At 40.4% G+C, this 24818-nt stretch overlaps 1 protein-coding gene across 4 annotated transcripts in view; it reads right to left on the bottom strand.

Moving 5' to 3' along the window:
• LOC139153654 (protein kinase C and casein kinase substrate in neurons protein 3-like) overlaps positions 1 to 24818 on the bottom strand; it is a 105281-nt gene that overhangs the window by 2117 nt on the left and 78346 nt on the right. For all 4 annotated transcript variants that reach the window (XM_070727876.1, XM_070727874.1, XM_070727875.1 and 1 more), the window contains 2 exons: positions 18505 to 18602; positions 9913 to 10055 (listed from right to left, as the gene is read on the bottom strand). In XM_070727876.1, coding sequence (XP_070583977.1) covers positions 9913 to 10055; positions 18505 to 18602 — 241 coding nt within the window. The remainder of the gene's footprint in view (positions 1 to 9912; positions 10056 to 18504; positions 18603 to 24818) is intronic.

The following is a 24818-nucleotide window of genomic DNA, read 5'->3' as shown; positions in this document are numbered from 1 at the left end:
GACTCATGATCGTTTTTCACACTTACGTGTGAAAAAAAACCTATGACCGTTGCAGCATTCACTTGACAACCTGGCAACTGAGTCATATTTACGACAGTTGCTGTGTCCCAAGTTCATGAGATCACCTTTTGCAAGATTACCTTCTGACAAGCGAATCAATGGGGAAGCTTAACAACTGTGTTACAAACCTAACAGCTGCATGTGATTCACTGAACAACCATGGCAAGAAAGTTCGTAAAGTGGGACAAAATTAACAAATGTCTCACTTAGCAACAGAAATTTTGGACGGAATTGTGGTTGTAAGTCGAGGGCTACCTATATTAGAGAATGGTTTGACACATATTCTAAAATAATTGAAGGATTTCCGGGTTGCTTTTCAGAATTTTTTTTTCCAACAAGGTATCCAACTACAGTGAAAATCTATTAAATATTTATTAATGTTATTTTAAGGAACTAATTATTTGAAGATATGTATATAATAAATACATAAAACAGTATTGCTATTAATACCAGCCTTATTCTGGTACAGTGATACCTCATCTTACAAACGCCTCGTCATACAAACTTTTCGAGATACAAACCCGGGGTTTAAGATATTTTTGCCTCTTCTTACAAACTATTTTCACCTTACAAACCCACCGCCGCCGCTGGGATGCCCCACCTCTGGACTTCCGTTGCCAGCGAAGCACCCATTTTTGCGCTGCTGGGTTTCCCCTGAGGCTCCCCTCTATGGGAAACCCCACCTCCGGACTTCGGTGTTTTTGTGATGCTGCAAGGGAATCCCAGCAGGGGAATCCCAGCAGCGTAAAAACGGGCACTTCGCTGGCAACGGAAGTCCAGAGGTGGGGTTTCCCAGCGAGGGGAGCCTCAGTGAAATCGCAGTATTGCAAAAACACAGAGGCCCGGAGGTGGGGTTTCCTATGGAGGGGAGCCTCAGGGGAATCCCAGCAATGCAAAAACGGGTGCTTCGGCTGGCAAAAGGGGTGGATTTTGGGCTTGCACGCATTAATCGCTTTTCCATTGATTCCTATGGGAAACATTGTTTCGTCTTACAAACTTTTCACCTTAAGAACCGCGCCCCGGTAAGACAAGGTATCACTTTATTGTTATTGCTATGTTTCTATGTTACATTTAGAATAGTAGGACTGTTGATATGATTCTGGGTTGATGTCTATGTATTGGGAACGCATTTGTTTTTTTCTTGGCTATATTCCCAGAGATTAATTTAAAATCCATTAAAGCAAAAAGGTGGATTGTGCAAGCATGGAGACTTACCAAAAGAATTAACATACCGTGCTGGAAGAAAAACTGATTTACATCTGATTTAAAGCAGATGCATTTTTGTTTTTTGTTTTTAACTAAAGATCAAGATAAAAGATTTTTGATGGTAGTATTTTTTTTTGTGTTTATTACATCCTTTTTCAGGCCCATCTTCCTCCCTGCATTTTATTAACATGAATTTTAAGTAAATGATTACACATGACACACACACACAAATTTCAAAGCCATCCACCTCATCTCAAGTTCTAACCTGTCAAAAACAAGCAGCTATAATATGCCATCTATTTTTGCTAATTAAAAGCAGGCTGAAATCAATCAAGTTTTAGAATTGTCTTTCCCATCCTGGAACTCTTCAGATTGCCACTTCCTTAATTCCCCATTCAGGTTAGATATTACTCAAGGGAGCCAGCATGCCCACCAATTTCAATTATGCCTACAAGTAGGCAACTGTAGCTAAACTCGTTGTTCTTGTGGTGTTACAACACTTTCCCAATAGCATTGTGGTTGCTGGCCAGCCATGCCTTTGTTTAGAAGATTGCTTGTTAATGGCCCAGAATCTTGATGTTTCCTTAAGGAAAAGTAATGTTTGGGGAAGATCTCTCGAGAATCAGCCCCCACAGCTCTGAGAAAATGAGCCACATGTACCTTGCTGAGCCTTAATGAGTAAGAGGGTGAAATTATGTGTACGCATGAGTCTGTATTCTGAAACAAGAGACAGAGATGCCAATTAGTTGAGGCTTGAACTACCTTCGAGATCCGGTATCGCTGGAAGTAGGATCTATGTTTGGTTTGTAGGGCATCTGTTTTGTTCATAAATATTACTGGTAGTCCTCGACTTATTTTATTATTATTATTTTATTAATATTTTTATTTATTTTTATAATATAAAACACACACACAACATATAACATATAACATGTGCTCAGTGATTGTGCCCACCACCAGACAATCAATTACACCCCACCACCAGTTGGGGGCATTTCTTGTATAAATCATTTAAACCCAAGAGCGAAATACTGTATTTCTTTACATATTATAGAGTGATTCCAACTTGTTTCTTATAGCTTGGTCTCGGATCCTACTCGCCATATATCTTCTTACCTTGTCCCATCGCCCCATCAGCTGTTGCAAATCAGTTTCATTAATCGAATTCATCCTTTTATCCATAATCTCAAATTGAATGTGGTCCACCATATACCTATACCAATTTTGCATTGTCCTCGACTTATGGCCACAATTGAATCCAAAATTTCTGTTGCTAAGCAAGACGCAAGTGACTTTTGCCCCATTTTATTAGCTCTCTTGCCACATTTATTAAGTGAATCACTGCAGTTGTTAAGTAAGTAAGTATTAATTAATTAATTAATTAATTAATTAATTAATTAATTGGATTTGTATGCCGCCCCTCTCCGAGAACTCGGGGCAGCTAACAGCAATAATAAAACAGCGTACAATAATAATCCAATACTAAAAACGATTAAAAACCCATTAATATAAAACCCAAACATACATACAGACATACCATGCATAAAATTGTAAAGGCCTAGGGGAAAAGAGTATCTCAATTCCCCCATGCCTGGTGGCAGAGGTGGGTTTTAAGTAGCTTATGAAAGGCGAAGAGGGTGGGGGCAATTCTAATCTCTGGGGGGAGTTGGTTCCAGAGGGCTGGGGCTGCCACAGAGAAGGTCTTCCCCTGGGTCCCACCAAGCGGCATTGTTTAGTTGACGGGACCCGAAGAAGACCCACTCTGTGGGACCTAACTGGTCGCTGGGATTCGTGCAGCAGAAGGCGGTCCCTGAGATAATTCACACTGCAGTTAAGTGAATCTTGCTTCCCTATTAACTTGGCTTGCTAGGAGTTGTAAAAGGTGATCCCAAGACTCCGGGACACTGAAACCAGTATTGAGTTGCTACCAGTATGGATGAGGGCGGAGCATCGCTAGTAAAAGTTGCACTACACGCGAAGCTTCTGTTCTGTGGTGTGCACATTTTTGCTTCTGTGCGCACACAGGAAGCAAAAGATTAAGGGACGCGTGCAAGAGAGAGATTTCATCATTTATTTCCTTCTACGCATGCACCAAAGCAAAAAAAAAATCATAGAAATCTCTCTATTGCGCGCATCCCCTTGCAGGATTGTGCTACCTGCTCATGCACAGAAGCAAAGACAGGCTGGGACACGTGCGCGCACACACAGGAAGACAGAAGCTGTACACGCAGCGCACCAATGGGAATCCACCCCTGACTGAAACCGTTGTAAATAAGAGTCCGTTGCCAAAGTCTGAATTTTGATCACATGACCACGAGGATGCTACAACAATTGTAAGTGTGAAAAACAGTCATAAGTCACTTTTTTCAGTGCAATTTATTTATTTATTAAATTTGTATGCCACCCCTCTCCGTAGACTCGGGGCGGCTCACAACAGTAATAGAAAAAACAATGTACAATACAAATCTAATAATTAAAACTAAAAACCCATAATTTAAAAAACATGTACACAACATACCATACATAAACAATATGGGCCTGGGGAAGTTATCTCAATCCCCCCATGCCTGACGGCAGAGGTGGGTTTTAAGGAGTTTACGAAAGGCCAGGAGGGTGGGGGCAGTTCTAATCTCAGGGGGGAGCTGGTTCCAGAGGGTCGGGGCCACCACAGATAAGGCTCTTCCTCTGGGACCCGCCAAACGACATTGTTTAGTCGACGGGACCCGGAGAAGGCCAACTCTTGTGTAGAGATGGGTTCCTACCGGTTCTAACCGGTTCTTTAGAACCATTAACAAACCAGTGGTGACATCACAGAGCTGGTTCTGTCGGTGCTGGTCCGTGGGCGCCACCATCTTTGATTTTGCTTCTGCGCATGTGCAGAAGTTAATTTTTTAATTATTTTCCAGGAAGGGATGCACACTGTGCACAAGCACACGTGTGCAAAACTCGCACTTCCGGCGCGATGCAAATGGGTGAGGAATGTGAGTAGAACCCACCCCGGCTGTTGTGACTTCGAACATCATTAAATGAACTGTTGCAAAGTCGAGGCCTAGCTGTATTCATGTTTCCCTCCTCCCACAAAAAGGAGAAGGTCCTTGGCCATGGTCCCCCTGACAGAAGGAACCATGGCCACTCTGCTGATCAGCCACAGCTGGACAAAGGGGAACAGGTTTCCCATTAGAATCAGCACAAATAAATATTCAATAGGGCTGTGAGGCAAGAAGGAAAGATACTTTAATCTTAGTTGCCTTATGCAAATCCAAGCGAAAATTCCTAATGTAGTGGGGATAAAGCTTGTTTAGTTTAGTTTAGTTTATTTAGATTTGTATGCTGCCCCTCTCCGAAGACTCGGGGCGACTAACAACAATAAAAAACAATGTAACAAATCTAATATTAAAAAGTAATCTAAAAAACCCCAATTTAAGAAACCAATCATACCAACAAACATACCATGTATAAATTCTATAAGCCTAGGGGGAAGGGAGAAACAAAAAATTTCAATTCCCCCATGCCTGACAACAGAGGTGGGTTTTAAGGAGCTTGCGAAAGGCAAGGAGGGTGGGGGCAACTCTGATATCTGGAGGGAGCTGGTTCCAGAGGGTCAGGGCCACCACAGAGAAGGCTCTTCCCCTGGGTCCCGCCAAATGACATTGCTTAGTCGACGGGACCTGGAGAAGGCCAACTCTGTGGGACCTAACCGGTCGCTGGGATTCGTGCGGCAGGAGGCGGTCCCGGCGATATTCTGGTCCGGTGCCATGAAGGGCTTTATAGGTCATAACCATGAATTGTGACCGGAAACCAATGCAGACTGCGGAGTGTTGGAGTAACATGGGCATGCCTTGGGAAGCCCATGATTGCTCTCGCAGCTGCATAAAGCCCTTTTCAGTACTGCAAAGGTAGGGACGGATAAATCTATGAAGTCTAGCCTGTCTCCCGAGAATCCTAATGATGAACTGGCCGTCCTCTTCTCTCCCCACCCCTCTCAGTCTTAGCAGTAGGTCCCCACAGGCTGAGTGGAACTGAAGAGAAGAAGGGAGTCAAGTGGCCAGCCCTGAAGAACGTTCGGAGTCTACAGTTGGTCCAGAACGTAGCCGCACCAGCTCTTGTGGGTGCCCCTAGATACACCCACACTATACCAATTATTCACGAGCTGCATTGGCTTCCTATTGGTCTCCGGTCACAATTCAAGGTGTTGGTTATTACTTTTAAAGCCCTACATGGCTCAGGGCCAGACTATTTCCGAGACTGCCTTCTACCACATGCCTCCCAGCGACCAGTAAGAGCCCACAATGTCAGCTGGCAGGTCCATGGGGTAGAGCCTTCTCTGTGGTGGCCCCGACTCTCTGGAATAAGCTACCTCCTGAGATCTGTACTACCCCCCACTTTATTGGCCTTCTAGAAAGCTGTAAAGACCTGGCTTTTCCAACAGGCCTGAGGCCACTGACCTTGGGGAGGGGGGATGATTAGTAAGGTCGGCCCATGAATGTTTGGATGACTGTAACTCTTTTAAACTGAAATGTCTTTTATATGGATCTATACCTGTTTTTATTGTGAGCCGCCCTGAGTCCCAAGGGAGTTGGGCGGCATAGAAATTAAATTTAATTAATTAATGAGTGCCATAGGTTCTCGTTTCTTCTGCCAACCCTGTTTCATTTTGTTTGTTTGTTTGTTTGTTTATGATTTGATTTGTATGCAGTCTGCATTGGTTGCTGATCAGTTTCCAGTCACAATTCAAAGTGTTGGTTATGACCTATAAAGCCCTTCATGGCACCGGACCAGATTATCTCCTTCTGCTGCACGAATCCCAGTGGCTGGTTAGGTCCCAAAGAGTGGGCCTTCTCCAGGTCCCATCAACTAAACAATGTCGTTTGGCGGGACCCAGGGGAAGAGCCTTCTCTGTGGCGGCCCCGGCCCTCTGGAACCAACTCCCCCCAGAGATTAGAATTGCCCCCACCCTCCTTGCCTTTCGTAAGCTCCTTAAAACCCACCTCTGCCCTCAGGCATGGGGGAACTGAGATATTATTTCCCCCTAGGCCTCTACAATTTATACATGGTATATTTGTATGTATGTTTGGTTTTATAATAGGGGTTTTTTAATTGTTTTAGTATTGGATTGTTACATGGTGTTTTTATCACTGTTGTTAGCCGCCCTGAGTCCACGGAGAGGGGCGGCATACAAATCCAATAAATAAATAAATAAAATACATAAATGCTGTCTAGATGGTATGGATGGTATCTCGTCAAGATGGTATGGAGGGATGACTTTAGAAAGGAGAATCTCAGATGGGGCAATTGCCATGTAAAAAATATCTCAGACACAGAAGGGGAATTGGTGTGGGAGATGTTTCCAAAGAGACTCTCCTCGGTTTTCTGGAAATTAATAAAAGGGGAGAATACTTTCATCTCGCAAGATTCTTTTACTGTAACATTACAACAGAGATCCAGCTTAGTGTAGTGATTAAGGCACGGGCCAGCTGGATGACCTTGGGCCAATCGTATGTTTTCAGCCCCAGGAAACACATAATGACATAACATTTCCAAAATCTTGCCAAGAAAATTGCAGGCAGTTGGTTAGCATCATCAATTACTCAAAGGGCACAAAAAACAAACCCAATCCCAAACCCCTCACCATAAAGCTAGAACTTTATGTCTTGTGTGGATAAAATTGCAGGCTTAATACCACTCTTTTCAACCCTGGCTGGAATAACGTTTGACAGACAGAATCCCATATTTGATCTAAGCTTCCATCAAAACGCTCTGGTTACCTAGCCTCAACTCAATCCCCTAAAGTACATTGCTTGGTATGTTTAGTGGGACAGAAGGAAACCAGAGTCAGTAGAACTCTCCATGTCTTTTGTTTAGTTCACTGTAAACGAGGATGCCGTTTAATGGCATTATTCTATGACATAATAAAGTGGGTCAACAACTGTTACGCTAGTACAGGGGTGGGCAATTAATTTTGCCATGGGGCCGCATGAGAAATTGGGATGGTTTTAGAGGGCCGGGTTAATATAATTAACTCAGTTCTACCCAATACTGTATACTATTGGGTAGAACTGAGTGAATTATATTATAATTATAAATTATAGAAACATAGAAACATAGAAGTCTGACGGCAGAAAAAGACCTCATGGTCCATCTAGTCTGCCCTTATACTATTTTCTGTATTTTATCTTAGGATGGATATATGTTTATCCCAGGCATGTTTAAATTCAGTTACTGTGGATTTATCTACCACGTCTGCTGGAAGTTTGTTCCAAGGATCTACTACTCTTTCAGTAAAGTAATATTTTCTCATGTTGCTTTTGATCTTTCCCCCAACTAACTTCAGATTGTGTCCCCTTGTTCTTGTGTTCGCTTTCCCATTAAAAACGCTTCCCTCCTAAACCTTATTTAACCCTTTAATATATTTAAATGTTTCGATCATGTCCCCCCTTTTCCTTCTGTCCTCCAGACTATACAGATTGAGTTCATTAAGTCTTTCCTGATACGTTTTATGCTGAAGACCTTCCACCATTCTTGTAGCCCGTCTTTGGACCCGTTCAATTTTGTCAATATCTTTTTGTAGGTGAGGTCTCCAGAACTGAACACAGTATTCCAAATGTGGTCTCACCAGCGCTCTATATAGCGGGATCATAATCTCCCTCTTCCTGCTTGTTATACCTCTAGCTATGCAGCCAAGCATCCTACTTGCTTTCCCTACATAATATATAATATATAATTATATATTATGTTATATGTTATATATTATAAATTATATTATAATTATAAATTAATTGCCCACCCCTTCCTTCCTTGTTCCCTCCATTTCTCCTTCCTTCCTTCTTTCCTTCCTTCCTTCCTTCCTTCCTGGAGAGAAGCTTCTGTCTCTCTGATTTTCTCTGCCTTCTATTTCTGCTTTGGGGCAGTTCTTTACTTCTCTTTCAAAATATTCCTTTCAGCTGCCTCTCTTCAACTGCCTACATTCTCAGTTGAGAAAACATAGTGGAGGCTTTGCCTGAAAGTAGCTTTGGATTCCTCTTCTTCCTCCTCCTCCTCCCTTTCCCCCCCCCGAGAGGTGGGGTGGGGGTTTGCTTTAAATTTCTTGGAAATGCCAATGAAAGCAAAAATCGAGGGAACACTGTACTATGTTTCCCGGAAAATAAGACCTGGTATTTCTTTCTTTTGGGCCCCAAAATAAGTGTCGCCAGGCAAAGACAATCCTTCCACGGCTGCCCAGCACTGCGGCTCACTGCCACTCTGCTTTCCCGTGGCCTGTGCCATGCATCTGGATCATCATCTATCCCATGCTTCTGCCTCTGACTGCTGCATCCCATGACTGCTGGTTCCAGCCCATGGCCTTGGCTTTCCCACAGCACATCTGGATTACCTGCCTCCCCTCTGCACCTCTGCCTCTGTCTGTACTTTCACAGGTACTCACCTGTGTTGCGCGGACTGTGGCTGCTGCCAGACACCATCAGCTCATGTGCGCTCGCATCCGCCTATGATGGCCACCCCCACTCCCGTTCACTAAGTATGACATTTGGGGAGGGCTTATATTAGGCGCATGCATTAAAAAAATAGGGTGGGCCTTATTTTCGGGATAGGTCATACGTACGAGGACATGAAGAGAATGGAATAATGTAGGTGACAAGAGAAGGGAAAAATCAGAATACATTTTAGGGGGTTGGAGTCCAATTGTCTCTCCTTACCTCATATCTCATATATCTTTTCTTCCTTTCATATATCTTCTCCTCTATTTTTATATCTTTTCTTTATATATAATACGCCATGTCTATTCTATTCAATATGTATTGGAATAAATAAGTAAGTAAGTAAGTAAGTAGGTAGGTAGGTAGGTAGGTAGATAGATAGATGGAATAGATGGGATAGATAGATAGATAGATAGATAGATAGATAGATAGATAGATAGATAGATAATAGATAGATAGATAGATAGATGATAGATAGATGATAGATAGATGATAGATGATAGATAGATAGATGATAGATAGATAGATAGATAATAGATAGATGATAGATGATAGATAGATAGATGATTAATAGATGATAGATAGATGATAGATAGATGATAGATAGATGATAGATGATAGATGATAGATAGATAGATGATAGATAGATAATAGATAGATGATAGATAGATAGATGATTAATAGATGATAGATAGATAGATAGATAGATGATAGATAGATAGATAGATAGATAGATGATAGATAGATAGATGATAGATAGATAGATGATAGATAGATAGATGATAGATAGATAGATAGATAGATAGATAGATGGATAGATAGATAGATAGGTAGATGATAGATAGATAGATAGATAGATAGATAGATAGATAGATAATAGATAGATAGATGATAGATAGATAGATGATAGATAGATGATAGATAGATGATAGATGATAGATAGATAGATAGACAGACAGACAGACAGATAGATGATAGATAGATAGATAGATAGATGATAGATAGATGATAGATAGATAGATTATAGATAGATAGATAGATAGATAGATAGATAGATAGATAGATAGATAGATAGATAGATAGATAGATAGATAATATTTAATACCAGCCAGTCTCCGGAGATGAGACTTTGAAGAATGATGCTGTGTGGAAGGATTATAAAGATAACACTCACCTGCCTTGAAACTTAGCTCATCTGCTTCCTGGCCAATATAATCGTACACAGCACGAACCCGCTGACCTGGTATTGGTGCAGGTGCTGGTGCTGGTGCTGGTGCTGGTGCTGGTGCTGGTACTGGTGCTGGTGGTGGCTTGGGACTGTAGAAAGGAGGGAGAATGTGACTAATTGACCTTGTTCAACCTTTCCTTATTATACCTACCCTGATCTTCCTGCATATTCTACAATAGGTTAAGGCGATGTACATGGTAAGCCACAAATTATGTGTTGTTATATTACAGCTTCGTGTGAACTATGAAGAAGATCTGACACTGACTTATTGAAGATAACCAAGTGAAATTAATGGCCAAATGGAGATATACATCTGGATTTCTGTGGATCATCAATGTTAGCATCTGGTCATTTCTTTGCTTTATCATAGAATATTTACGGTAGAAAAAGACCTCATGGTCCATGTTATACTATTTCCTGTATTTTATCTTAGGATGGATATATGTTTATCCCAGGCATGTTTAAATTCAGTTACTGTGGATTTATCTACCACGTCTGCTGGAAGTTTGTTCCAAGCATCTACTACTCTTTCAGTAAAATCATATTTTCTCATGTTGCTTCTGATCTTTCCCCCAACTAACCTCAGATTGTGCCCCCTTGTTCTTGTGTTCACTTTCCTATTAAAAACACTTCCCTCCTGAACCTTATTTAACCCTTTAACATATTTAAATGTTTCGATCATGTTCCCCTTTCCCTTCTGTCCTCTAGACCAGTGTTTCCCAACCTTGGCAACTTGAAGATATTTGGACTTCAACTCCCAGAATTCCCCAGCCAGCGAATGCCGGCTGGGGAATTTTGGGAGTTGAAGTCCAGATATCTTCAAGTTGCCAAGGTTGGGAAACACTGCTCCAGACTATCATGTGAGTGATAATCAAAAATGTAGAAAATAACAAAGGATTGAAAATCTATAAATACCAGTAGTTAAAGGGATTCTGAAACCTGCTAGTTAGCCGAACTTTCTTAAGGTCTCCATAAATACAGGGACTGTCTTTCCAAGATGAGATTTCAGGAAGAGATTCTAGATAGTCCTTGATCTATGGACCACAATTGGGATCAGAATTTCCACTGCAAAGCAAGGTGGTTATTAAATGAATCATGCCCAGTTTAGCAATCTCTGTTGCAATCTTTACGCTATTACCGGTAAGTGAGTGTTGCAGGTAGTAATGATGTGATCCTTAAGCAAATTTGACTTCCTCCATTGACTTTGCTTGTCAGAAATTGGCTAAGAAAGTTGTAAATTATATTCACACTGACCTTGAGATGCTGCAACCACCATAAATACATGCCAGTTGCCAAACACCCTAGTTTTAATTACCTGATCACAAAGATTCTATAATGATTGTCTCTGGGAGAATTTCTTGTAAAGCACTTTTTTTCCAGTTCTGTTGTAACTTTGAACAGGACTAAACAACTGATTGTAAGTTAAGAACTACTTATAATTTATTTGTTTCAAGAAGTCTTGGCTTGTTGGTCTACAAGAGACATGGATTACCAGGTCCCCGAGAACAGATTTAATGTCACTGGGCCTAGAAAAACCAGAAAGTGGGTAAAATTGTGACAGACTTCTTAGTTAAGTCTTTTGAGGGAAATTTCATTTTTTTAGAAGGGTAATTTTATCTACAGTCTAATTCTGTACCTCTGTCTCTTTGTTTGTTTGGGTCACTTATGAATTACAAGATCTCAGCTTCATAGAACTGTCTGTAGTTTTATATAAGGTTAAATCATAGCAATTGGACCAACGTTTATTAAAACTAAGACTTTTGACCTGGGTGATTAAATATTCATTTACAAATTGCTTGCAGTGAAACTATCCTAGCAAATCTATATTTTGTTGTCTAATTATTATTTTTTTAAATTACACTATTGGGTTTGTAATCTGTCATTTTATGTTCCAAAACTATTTGGGTCTGGTAATCCTGCTAAGAAGGGAAGTGCTTTTCCCCCGGGGGGGAAATGGTTCCTGTCTTAGTATAAATTGAGAACAAGTTTAATTTTATTTAATTTTATTAAATAAATTATTTATTTATTTAATTTTATTTAATGTTTTAATTATTTATTTAATTGTTAATTAATTTAACAAGTCAACATTTTATTCCATCAAGCTTCCTGGTAGTCTTGGTTTACTACTGGTAATCCTGGATTTACTACTGTTTGATTAGTTCAAAGTTCAGGCAATCTCTTCCAAAACCTGTTTATGACCCAGTTCCAAAGTTCTGATGTTTGTTTCCTCTCCACCACTAACAGTCACATGGCTGCCTTTTGACTATTTGCCAACTTACCCTCATTTATGGCAGTTTGCGATCCAACCATGTTTTATTTACGGGACTGTCTCCGGCCACATACCTCCCAGAGACCAATTAGAGCACGCAAAGTTGGCGTCCTCCAGGTCCCATCATGCAGGTTGGCGGGACCGCGGGGGAGGGCCTTCTCTGTTGCTGCCCCAGCACTATGGAATCAACTCCCCCCCCCCCGAGTTCCGTACGGCGCCCACCCTGCTGGCTTTTTATAAGGCCACGAAGACCTGGCTATGCCAGCAAGGGGCCCTAAATCCACCACTAGCTTGTCCATGTGTATGAATCGGTATGAATGGCTAGTACGCGTGCTGCTGAATTGCTTTTTGAGTTTTAATTAGGCTTTTAGAATTTAGTTTGTTTTTTTCTTGACTTTTTCTTGTCATTTGTAATTTACATTGTTTTAAGCTGCCCTAAGGCCTTCGGGACTGGGCGGCATACAAGTCAAATAAAATAAATAAATAAATAAATTTATGGTCATTTTGCTGAGAACCAGAGTTTATTTTTCGTTTCGGGCAAAAATTGGCCCATGGTAAACAATGGATTCACTTAATGACTTCAATGCTCACTTAATGACCACCATAAAAATGTTGTAAAATCAGGTTTGGTCATGACTCACTTTCCGATTGTCACAATTTATGATCATAATTGCAGGGCTTCATTATGATTGTGACTCAAGGAATAGCCATACTTTGCAAGTGCTGTTGACATGGTTAAGCAGAGAGAACATATTTCAGGTCTATAATTGCTGGGCTGCTTTACAAATTCAATATTGCTCCCTTTAAAGTAAAGGAGCAACATTAGTCTTCAAATATTCCTGAAAGCAAACTCAAAGTTGCAATTCTTTGGAAAGTGAGGCTATTTTTCTTAATTAAATCATAAACGTTCAAAATAACTTACTGCAGAAAAATAATTAGCACAAATTTCTAAAATGGCTATAGAGCATTTGATTGTGTTGTAAAACAGTTAAGCTCAACCTAGATTTTTTTTTTAAATAAAGTTTTATAAAATGCCACAACCTGGAAGATACCTTCCAAATAAAACTAAATCCCGACCAGAAGTATTGTTTTTTTACTCAAGTTACAGCAACTGAGAGTAAACCTCTCTTCTCTTTAATTATTACATCCCTATCCTATCACGTATTTTAAAATTTGCTTAATAATTGAAAGGGCAGTTGATATCACATATCATGTTTTACGATATAGTTTTTAAAATGAACAAACCATAGTTGAGTGGGTACCACAGTACACAAAACCAGTTAGCCACATTTAGGTTGTTCCCTCTCATCAAACAAAGATTCTTAGAAATGTTTTATCAAATAGCAGCTCAAAAATATCAACAAATCAGATCATGGATCTCCTCTGTCATTCCCATGTACATTTCAACCCTCGTGTGTTAAACCAGAAATAACTTTATATTCAGGGCTGTGGAGCTATGTTTGAAGGGCAGGTTTTTCTGAGTGGCCTCACTTTCAAGTCAACTGAAGTTTTATGCATTCAGAAATACAGTGATACCTCTACTTACAAACTTAATTCATTCCATGACCAGGTTCTTAAGTAGAAAAGTTGGTAAGAAGAAGCAATTTTCCCCATGGGAATCAATGTAAAAGCAAATAATGTGTGTGATTGGGGAAACCACAGGGAGGAAGGAGGCCCTGTTTCCTCCCAGGAGAATCCTAGAGAGGCCCCATGGAGGCTCCTCCCTGCCTTTTCCAGCCCTGTTTCCTCCCAGGAGATTCCTAGAGAGGCCCCACAGAGGCTTCTCCTCACCTTTTCCGGCCCTGTTTCCTCCCAGGAGATTCCTAGAAAGGCCCCACAGAGGCTTCTCCCCATCTTTTCCAGCCCTATTTCCTCCCAGGAGATTCCTAGAGAGGCCCCACGGAGGCTTCTCCCTGCCTTTTCCGGTTACAGTTTTGGAGGCTCGGGTTTGTAAGTGGAAAATGGTGCTTGAGAAGAGGCAAAAAAATCTTGAACACCCGGTTCTTATCTAGAAAAGTTCATAAGAAGAGGCGTTCTTAGGTAGAGGCACCACTATAAATAAAAATGCTCCATGTAGGAACAAGTGGAACTATCTCAAATAACTGGGCATCCAAGGAGGTCGAAGGACAAGACAAGCTTTGCTGCCAATCAGGGATGGCCTTCAAGAAGGGAAGAGAATTCAATAAATCCAAAACTTTCAATGTCAGGTTTTAGGATGGAATATCTGTGGTAATGACAAGGAAGGCATCCTCCGACCTTGCTCACAAGTGAGAAGGTGCCTTCTCACTTCTACTCATGATGCAACAGACTGCCTGGGGGGATTCTGGGATTTGAAACCCATAAAATCATTGGAATAGACTTATCAGTCAGGAAGGGTCTGACTCAATTTTTTGGGAGATGGGGAAGTTGATGAAATTCAACAGTTTTATAGCTACTAAGCGGTGGCTCAGTGGCTAAGACTGAGAAAGGTTCAGTTCAGGGTTAGCGTCATGTAACGGAGTGAGCTCCCATTAATTGGCCCAACTTCTGCCCACCTAGCAGTTCGAAAGCATTTAAAAATGCAAGTAACAAAATAGGGACCACCTTTGGTGGGAACTTAATAGCGTTCCCTGCATCTTTAATATTTAGTCATGCCAACCATATGACCAGGGAATCGTCATCAGACAGTGATGGCTCTCCAGATTAGAAACGGAGATGACCACTGCCCTCTAGAACAGTGTTTTTCAACCAGTGTGCCGTGGCACACTAGTGTGCCGCAAGACATAGTCAGGTGTGCCGCGAAGAAGGAAGCTCAGGTTTTGGTCTCGCAACTTTTTGCTGAGAGAGAGAGAGAGAAAGTAAGCAAGAGAGAGAGAAAGAGAGAGTGAGAGAGAGAGAGAGAAAGCAAGAGAGAAAGATAAAAGAGAGAAAGAGAGAAAGCAAGAGTGAGAGAGAAAGAAAGCAAGAGAGAGAAAAAGAGAAAGAAAGCGAGAGAAAAAGAGAAAGAAAGAAAGCAAGAGAGAGAAAGAGAGAAAAGGAGAGGAAGGGAGAGAGAGAGAGAGAGATGAGCAAAAAGGGGAGAAAAAAAAGAGAAATGAGAAAATGATTGAGACAGAGAATGAGAGGAAAGAGAGAGAAACAAAAGAGAGAGAGAAGTGACTCTTGATTTAAAGCATATGATAAAAAGCACCCAAAGAATAAGAGAGAACCCCCCCCCCCAGCCCTCACCTGTTTTTGGAAAGGGTTCCAGAATGTGTACACACACACACACACACACACACACAAGGGGGGGAGGAGACGGATGGAAAAAGAGAGGAGAGTGCCTTAGGGTGTCATTTTGTGTCATTTTGGTTGGTGGTGTGCCCCAGAATTTTGTAAATGTAAAAAATGTGCCATGGCTCAAAAAAGGTTGAAAATCACTGCTCTAAAATATGTGCCAGGGGAACTTTTACCTTTGCCTTAAGCCCAAACCACACAGAGACATATTGGGTGAATCCAACCATCCTGTTTTGTATACTGTGCTTTATGGTTCAGCATAGAGTTTGAACCCAGCCAAATGTGGCTTATTTGATAATGATTGAGCAAATCATAGGTTGGTGCGGTGCCTTAATCAGAGAAGTAAGAGACTGTAGCCAAATCACCCTTTCTTAATTACAGGCTTCCTGCTATTGTCACGGACTCTTCACTTACTTTGTGAGGTTGCAAGAATTCCAGTGGAAAAGGGTCTGGATCACTAAGAACATTAAAACTGTCCCTTTGTATCATACCACAACTTTCCAGTGGTCAGCCAGATGTCCCTGAAGTCCTTGTTCCTCCCTCTCCCCATTGTTCCTCTAATGCCCCAGCCAAACTAAGGTACTTGACAGAACCCAATAGAGGCCCAAATACTTTTAAAACAATTCAAATCTGTGGCTGTCACTATATCTCAGTGACAGCCATATACACTGCTCAAAAAAATAAAGGGAACACTCAAATTACACAACCTAGATCTGAATGCATGAAATATTCTCATTGAATACATTGTTCTTTACAAAGTAGAATGCTGACAACAAAATTAAATGGATTGCTTCCTAAGTGGACAGTTTGAGTTCACAGACGTTTGGTTTACTTGGAGTTTTTTTTCTGTTGTTTAAGTGTTCCCTTTATTTTTTTGAGCAGTTTATTTTAATTCTATGGTCTATAAAGAAGCTCTTGCTTTTTTCCTGTAGGTTAAACTCCTCAGTCTCACTGGATGACCCCTGACCCTAATGTTTAAGAGTTGGGGTTTTCCTGTGTCACATGTGAATCAAGCACGTGCCTCCTTTTTTCAAGTTCAAATATTTAAGGGAAGTGTTTTTAAATAGGAAAGTGAACACAAGAACAAGGGGGCACAATCTGAGGTTAATTGGGGGAAAGATCAGAAGCAACGTGAGAAAATATTATTTGACTGAAAGAGTAGTAGATGCTTGGAACAAACTTCCAGCAGACGTGGTTGGTAAATCCACAGTAACTGAATTTAAACATGCCTGGGATAAACATATATCCATCCTAAGATAAAATACAGGAAATAGTATAAGGGTAGACTAGATGGACCATGAGGTCTTTTTCTGCTGTCACTCTTCTATGTTGCTATATCCTTTTTCAGTTACTCACAAACAACTTAAATAATATCTTAGTGTTTTCTGCCCCACTGGGGCATTTACACTTACCTAAACTAGACCATTTGACTCTATTCAAGCACTTAATAATTATTTCTAGTCTTTACCACCTTGTTTGTAATCATATCTGCAAACCTGGGCAGCTTGTAAGCTCTCTCAAAACCATTCTAGTTCCTGTTCCACCCTCCCTTCCCACACAACTGGGAAAAAGTGCCCTTTCATTTCTATTCTGTGCTTTCTGATTCTGTAACAACTAGCAAACTTTGAAAAGAACTGCTTCAGAACTGCTTCTTACCTTGAGAAGATGAGGTTTATTGAGTGTGTAGGATGGACAGTACAAGTTACACGTTGTCCAACATTGGTTTGGCTATTACATTGACTTTGGAGCAGTGATGGGCTGCCAAATTTTTTACCACCACACTGTGGGTGTGGCTTATGCATTTTGTTTCAACATCTTTCAGTGCAAATTGGGTGTTCTGGGGTGGAGCTCCATTTTTGCTACCCTACTGTGTTCCTCCCCCATCCGGGCAGTAGCCCACCCCTGATTATCTACTATATAAAGTGTATGTCCACACACATGTGCACAGCTCTTCTAAAATTATACACATTCAGCCTCATTTACTGCAATAGGAAAAATATACCCAGAGATCAGAAGGGGAAAAAATATAAAAAACTGACCATACCCGTAAGAGCTCATCATTGTGCTATCTAGCAACTCTTCAGAGATACTAGCGCAGACCTGGGTAAAGGGCGGCCTGAGGGCCGGATGTGGCCCGCCCGCTGTCTGTGGCCAGCCCGCGGAGGTTGGAAGGAAAGAAGGAAGGAAGGAAGGAGAAATGGAGGGAGGAGGGAAGGAAGGAGAAATGGAGGGAGGAGGGAAGGAAGGAAGGAAAAATGGAGGGAGGAGGGAAGGAAGGAAGGAGAAATGGAGGGAGGAGGGAAGGAAGGAAGGAGAAATGGAGGGAGGAGGGAAGGAAGGAAGGAGAAATGGAGGAGGGAAGGAAGGAGAAATGGAGGGAGGAGGGAAGGAAGGAAGGAGAAATGGAGGGAGGAGGGAAGGAAGGAAGGAGAAATGGAGGGAGGAGGGAAGGAAGGAAGGAGAAATGGAGGGAGGAGGGAAGGAAGGAAGGAGAAATGGAGGGAGGAGGGAAGGAAGGAAGGAGAAATGGAGGGAGGAGGGAAGGAAGGAAGGAGAAATGGAGGCAGGAGGGAAGGAAGGAGAAATGGAGGCAGGAGGGAAGGAAGGAAGGAGAAATGGAGGCAGGAGGGAAGGAAGGAGAAATGGAGGGAGGAGGGAAGGAAGGAAGGAGAAATGGAGGGAGGAGGGAAGAAAGGAAGGAGAAATGGAGGGAGGAGGGAAGGAGAAATAGAGGGAGGAAGGAAAGAAGGAAGGAAGGAAGGAGAAATTCTCTTTCCATGCTCTTTTGCAAAAGTCCAATAGATGCTCATTTTTTAATTGTTCATTGCTTTCATTGGCATTTCCAAGAAATTTAAAGCAACCCCCCCACACCCCAACTCTCAGGGGGGGAAAAGGGAGGAGGAGGAGGACCAAACTGTTGCTACCAGTACTGTGTTTTTGACCGTACCTATAGGAGCCCACCACTGCTTTGGAGGGTGAGAAGGAAGAGAAAGGTGTAGATACATACAACTCACCAGCTCTGGGAGGGGGAGATGCTGCAGGGTGTCACTTTCTCTGGTTCTTTAGCTTTCTTGATCTTCACTTGTGGCCGCTCATGGTCAGGACTCCAATCCTGGGTAGCAGGAGAGGAGAGGAAGAAAACGTGAAATCTGAATTTGGGCCGCATCCCATTCAGAATAGAAAGAAGAAGGAGAAAAGTTGGACGTGGTTAGGAATCAAAAGTGCAGCCTTGCGATAGCAGAACTTTGTTGATGTTGACACCTTTTTGGATAGTTGGGTCTGTCGGTCACCTGCTGGAAGTCTCCAATCACCACAGCAAGGAAAGCATTATAATATTTGGAGATAGGTGAAGTGGGTTTCCCAGCAAAGCCTTAACCTCAAGAGATGGATGATAGCTAGTCCAAAGAAGAAAAAAAATAAAATCTGCCCTTCTTAATAAAAGTATTGAAAAATGTATGGGAACCTAAATAAACGAATACATTTGCCCTGAGAAAAATGTTCATCAAAACCTGCTAGCAATTTGTTCAGTGTTTTTTTTAAGTATTTTATTATTTTATTTTATTTATTTATTTTGTCCAATACACAATGAGGGTTTTAGTGGGTATATACCTATATACACATAGTAAAATACATGATGAAGGTTATAGAGGAGATACTCATAGTAAAATATATCTAAGAAATAATAGAAAAGAAGGTATAGTAATAGAACGTATCAATAAAAGAATAGAAGAAGAGATATAGGAATAGAAGAAAGGTATAGGAGATATAGGAGAGCAATAGGACAGGGACGGAAGGCACTCTAGTGCACTTGTACTCGCCCCTTACTGACCTCTTAGGAATCTGAATAGGTCAACCGTAGATAATCTAAGGGTAACGTGTTGGGGGTTTGGGGATGACACTATGGAGTCCGGTAATGAGTTCCACGCTTCGACAACTCGGTTACTGAAGTCATATTTTTTACAGTCAAGTTTGGAGCAGTTAATATTAAGTTTAAATCTGTTATGTGCTCTTGTGTTGTTGTGGTTGAAGCTGATATTACTAATTTTTACTATTTAGCATTATTTTGCAATTTTCCTCTCAACTTGTATGGGTGGAAAATGGATAGTCCTCAATTTATCATCACTTGTTTAGTGACCGTTCAGTTAAGAAAGCACTGGGAAAAGTGATTTACAACTGCTTCTTGCATTTATGATGGTCAGTGTCGCCATGGTGAGATGATCAAAATTTGGGCACTCGGCAAATGTCATATATGGTCACAGGATGATAAGGGGACTAGAAACTAAAAAATACAAAAAGCGGTTGCAGGAACTGAGCACGGCCAGTCTGGGGAAGAGAAGGACCAGGGGAGACATGATAGCAGTCTTCAAATACTTGAGGGGCTGCCACAGAGAGGAGGGGGTCAGGCTGTTTTCCAAAGCACCAGAAGGCCAGACGGGGCAATAATGGATGGAAACTGACCAAGGAGAGATTCAATCTGGAAATAAGGAGTAACTTTCTGACAGTGAGAGCAATCAACCAATGGAACAGCTTGCCTGCAGAGGTTGTAAGAGCTCCAACACATGAGATTTTCAAAGGGAGAGTGGGCTGCCATTTGTCCGAAATGGTATAGGGGTTCCCGTTTGAGTGGGGGGTTGGACTAGATGACCTACAAGGTCCCTTCCAATTCAAATGAATGGATGGATGGATGGATACATTTGCAACAGCTGCAGTGTCCCAGGGTCATGCGATTGACATTTGCAACTTTCCCAGTCAGCTTCCCACAAACAAATTCAATGGTGGAAGCTGGACTCACTTAACAACTATGTGATTCATTTAATGACCCTGCAAAAAAGGCCATAAAATTGGGCACAACTTTACTTAATGATTGCCTCACTTAGCAACGGACGTTCTGCTCCCAATTAAAGTTGTAAGTTAAGAACTACCTGCAGTCACTCTTTCTCAAAAGCCATTAATCATTCTCAAAAACAATGAATCGGTGGAATTGCTGGCCTCTGGAAGTTGGGGGTGCTCCGTGATTTAAATATGTTAAGTTTAGGTTTTAAGTAGAGATTGGACAGCCATTTGTCCAGAATGGTATAAAGTCTCCTGATTGGGTAAGGTGTTGGGCTGGAAGACCTCCAAGATCCCTTCCAAATTTGTTATTCTGTATTCTATATAGATTCCTGAAGCCTTCTTCATCCAGGGCCCATTTGCCAGACTATACAAATCCTTAGAGAAGATGTAGGTGTAGGAATTATTGCAAAATTTAGTTGTCTTTCGTACAGTATTTAATTTGGTGCCGATAATCTTTTTACAGTAAAATCTTATAATTTACCTTGAAAGAAATATAAAGGTAAATAGCATAACTAATTAAATCAGATTGGGAATTTGTTTTAAAAAAACTTTAGAATAGAACAGAACAGAATTCTTTATTGGCCAAGTGTGATTGGACATACCAGGAATTTGTCTTTGGTGCATATGCTCTCAGTGTACATTTAAAAAAAGATACATTTGTCAAGAATCATGGGGTACAACACTTAATGATTATTATAGGAGTCAAATAAGCAATGAGGAAACAATCAATATTAATAAAATATTAATAAAAACGTTACAGTCATACAGTCATAAGTTGGAGGAAATGGGTGATAGGAATGATGAGAAAAAACTAGTAGTAATAGTATTGCAGACTTAGTAAATAGTTTGACAGTGTTGATGGAATTATTTGTTTAGCAGAGTGATGTCATTATATAAAAATTCCAAAGGGATTTTTAATTATATTTTTATTTAATTATATAATTAAATAATTATGTTTTTAATTATTTAATATATTAAAAGTTTTATTATATAAACATTCCAATGGGATTATCCCCAATAGCATTGATGCACCCAAATTTAATTAATATAAAAAAGATAATTAGATATAAGGATTTGTTAAATGAATAGGGAAATTTGAAAACAGAACAAAAATTGGAACATGATTTAGGAAGGGGGATTGATTGGTGGACATATAAACAAATGCAGTCTAAATATAAAGATGACAAAAATATGTGAAATACAAAAAGATCAGCAGGAATTGGACAAAATTATGCAAGGAGCAGAGGAAAAATTAAATAGTAAAATATACAAATATTTATTGAAATACAAAATGGATGACAAAGTTGTCAAAGAAACAATGATTAAAAGGGGAAAAACTTTAGATAGAATATAAAATTAGAGAAATGGGAAAAATGTGGGAAAGAAATATAAAATTGACTATGTCAGTGGCATTCGAGGAAAACCAGTGAAAGATGTTTTACATGTGGCATCTCGCTCTGGCAAGGCTGGCTAAGATGTACCTGAATTGTTCATCTATGTGTTGGAAGTTTAAAAAACCCTATCATTTATGGTGGACATGCCCATCAGCAAAAAAATATTAGGCTAATATCAGAAAATGTTTAGAAGAAACAATTGATCAATCCATAGATTGATCAATCCACCGGAGACATTTTAATTGGCAATATTAAATAGAAAATACTCTAAAGAAATGCAATATAATTACAGCTGCAAGAATAGCATATGCACACAAGTGGGAAAATGATTATACACCAACTGAGGAAGAACTGATAAAAAAATTCTGGACTGTGCAGAAATGGATGAGCTAACGAAGGAGATAAAGGAAAAGAAAGATACAGATTATTACGCAGTATGGGATAAATGGTACAATTGGCTGGAGATTAGAAATAGTAAATAGAAATGAATTAGGAAATGATATAAAAGATTTAATGTTTATAAAATAAATAAAACAATATATGTGTGTATAGAAATAAGGTATAATGGGACAATAAGAAGAATGTAAAGAAGATCAGAAGAGAAAAATGAAAATACAGTGTTCCCTCGATTTTCGCGGGTTTGAAGTTCGCGAATAGCCTATATCACGGTTTTTTAAAAAATATTAATTAAAAAATACTTTGCGGGTTTTTTTCTATACCACGGTTTTTCCTGCTCGATGACGTCATACGCCATCTCCAAACTAATAATTTTTGCAAATAAATAACAAAAAAAATAATCATTGTTAATAAATAATTATGTTTATAAATATCAGGATCACTAAGTGTCTTATTCAATGGTGAGTACCAGTAATAATGGTAAATAAATGGTTGTTAAGGGAATGGGAAATGGTAATTTAGAGGTTTAAAGTGTTAATGGATGGCTCGTGATACTGTCCATAGCCAAAAATGGTGTATTTACTTCCGCATCTCTACTTCGCGGAAATTCGATTTTCGTGGGTGGTCTCTGAACGCATCCCCCGCAAAAATCGAGGGAACACTGTAATAGAATACTAATGTTACAAAACTGTTATGAAAAGAGAATATGTGTTGTATGTTGATGTTTGTTATGTTTTGTTGTTTTAAAAATAAAAATTTAACGTATTTTTTTTAAAAAAATCAGACTCAGCCTGAAGAGTTCTGAAGATTCCTAAACCAAGCTGATTTTTAACATAATATAATTTTTATACACTAAGTCGTAATTGTGAAGAGGTGTAAATGGGATGTTAAATGAAAGCAAAAATCTTTACCTCTTTCAAGATATTTCTGGCAACTTGTCAAAAAAGGGACAACGGGGATTACTGTTGTTATCAAACAATCTGAAATATTTCCCTAGCTATCAGCTGAATTGTTTTGTCACAGAAGACGTTCAAAACAGCAGTTGGCTGTCAGCCTGAAGGCTCTGAAGAGAAAGAATTCTTTGTTTCTGAGGGGAAGAAAAACAACATGGCGAAGTGAGAGTATCTGGATTTAGAATCAACTGAACAGTAGATTCATTTTTTTTCCTTACTGGAAATAACAGATAGAACTTGATTTATGAACATAATCGAGCCTCAAATTTCTGTTGCTGGGACATTTCCTAAGTGAGTTTTGCCCTATTTAATGACCTGCCTTGCCACAGTTGTTAAGTGAATCCCTGCAAATGTTAAGTTAGTAACATGGTTGTTAAGCAAATCTAGCTTCCTTATTGACTTTGCTTGTTAAAAGACCACAAAAAGTGATCACATGACCCCGCGACACTGCTGGCGTCATAAATGTGAGTTAGTTGCCACGTGTCTGGTCCCATGACCATGGGAATGCCACAATGGTCATAAGAGTGTAAAATGATCATACAATAACTCACTTTTTTCAGGTTTGTTGCAACTTTGAATCCTCGCTAAGTTTGTTATAAGTGGAGGATTACCTGTATTACTGTGTTGGGACATACAGTGGTACCTCATCTTACCAACGCCTCTTCTAACGAACTTTTCAAGATACGAACCCGGTGTTTAAGATTTTTTTGCCTCTTCTTCCGAACTATTTTCACCTTACGAACCCAAGCAGCTGCTGCTGGGATGAAGGGGTTTGTTTCCCCCCCCCTTTTTTGAAGAAAGAAAAGGGAGGGGCAGCTTGGAGGAGTAAAGATTTTGCATGCTTGCAAAGGCACTGAAACTGTGTCTTTTTAAGAAAGAAAAGGGAGGGGCAGCTTGAAGGAGTAAAGATTTTGCATGCTTGCAAAGGCACTGAAACGGTGTCTTTTTAAGAAAGAAAAGGGAGGGGTGCCCCCCTTGCCTTTCTTCCTTCCCACTCACCCTTTAGCCTAGCCTTGCTTCTTCCACCTGCCCCCTTTAGCTGCTCCTCTCTGCCCTCTGTTCGCCTCCCTTCTAAAGTTTGGAATTTTCCTGAAGGATTTGCACGCATTATTTGCTTTTACATTGATTCCTATGGGAAACATTGTTTCATCTTACAAACTTTTCACCTTACGAACCTCCTCCTGGAACCAATTAAGTTCGTATGAGGAGGTACCACTGTATTTCTATATTCGGACCAGATTACTTGCAGTACCGCCTAATGCCACATGAATCCCACCGACCAGTTTGGTCCCACAGAGTCGGCCTTCTCCAGGTCCCATCAACTAGACAGTGTCGTCTGGTGGGACCTAGGGGAAGAGCCTTCTCTGTGGGGGCCCCGGCCCTTTGGAATCAGCTCCCTCCCGAGAGTCGTACTGCCCCCACCCTCCTCGCCTTTCGTAAGATTCTTAAGACCCATTTATATCATCAGGCTTGGGCCAATTAAATCTTGGCCCTTGGCCAATGAATGTTGTACGAATGGGTGTGATTGATTTTATTATTTGGGATTTTGGATAGCTATTTAATTTTTAATCTAATTGGGTTAATGTTATTGTAATTTACTGTTTTTATGTGTTGTAAGCTGTCCCAAGTCTTCGGAGAGGGGCGGCATAGAAATCCAATAAACAAACTAACAAACAAACTTCTGTATCTTTCTGTCTGTCTGTCTGTCTGTCTGTCTGTCTGTCTGTCTGTAAGTATGTATGTATGTATCCG

The sequence above is a fragment of the Erythrolamprus reginae genome, chromosome Z, assembly GCF_031021105.1.
Source record: "Erythrolamprus reginae isolate rEryReg1 chromosome Z, rEryReg1.hap1, whole genome shotgun sequence".
In the NCBI taxonomy this organism is placed as follows: Eukaryota; Metazoa; Chordata; class Lepidosauria; order Squamata; family Dipsadidae; genus Erythrolamprus; species Erythrolamprus reginae.
This window is presented reverse-complemented; position numbering and strand designations above follow the sequence as displayed.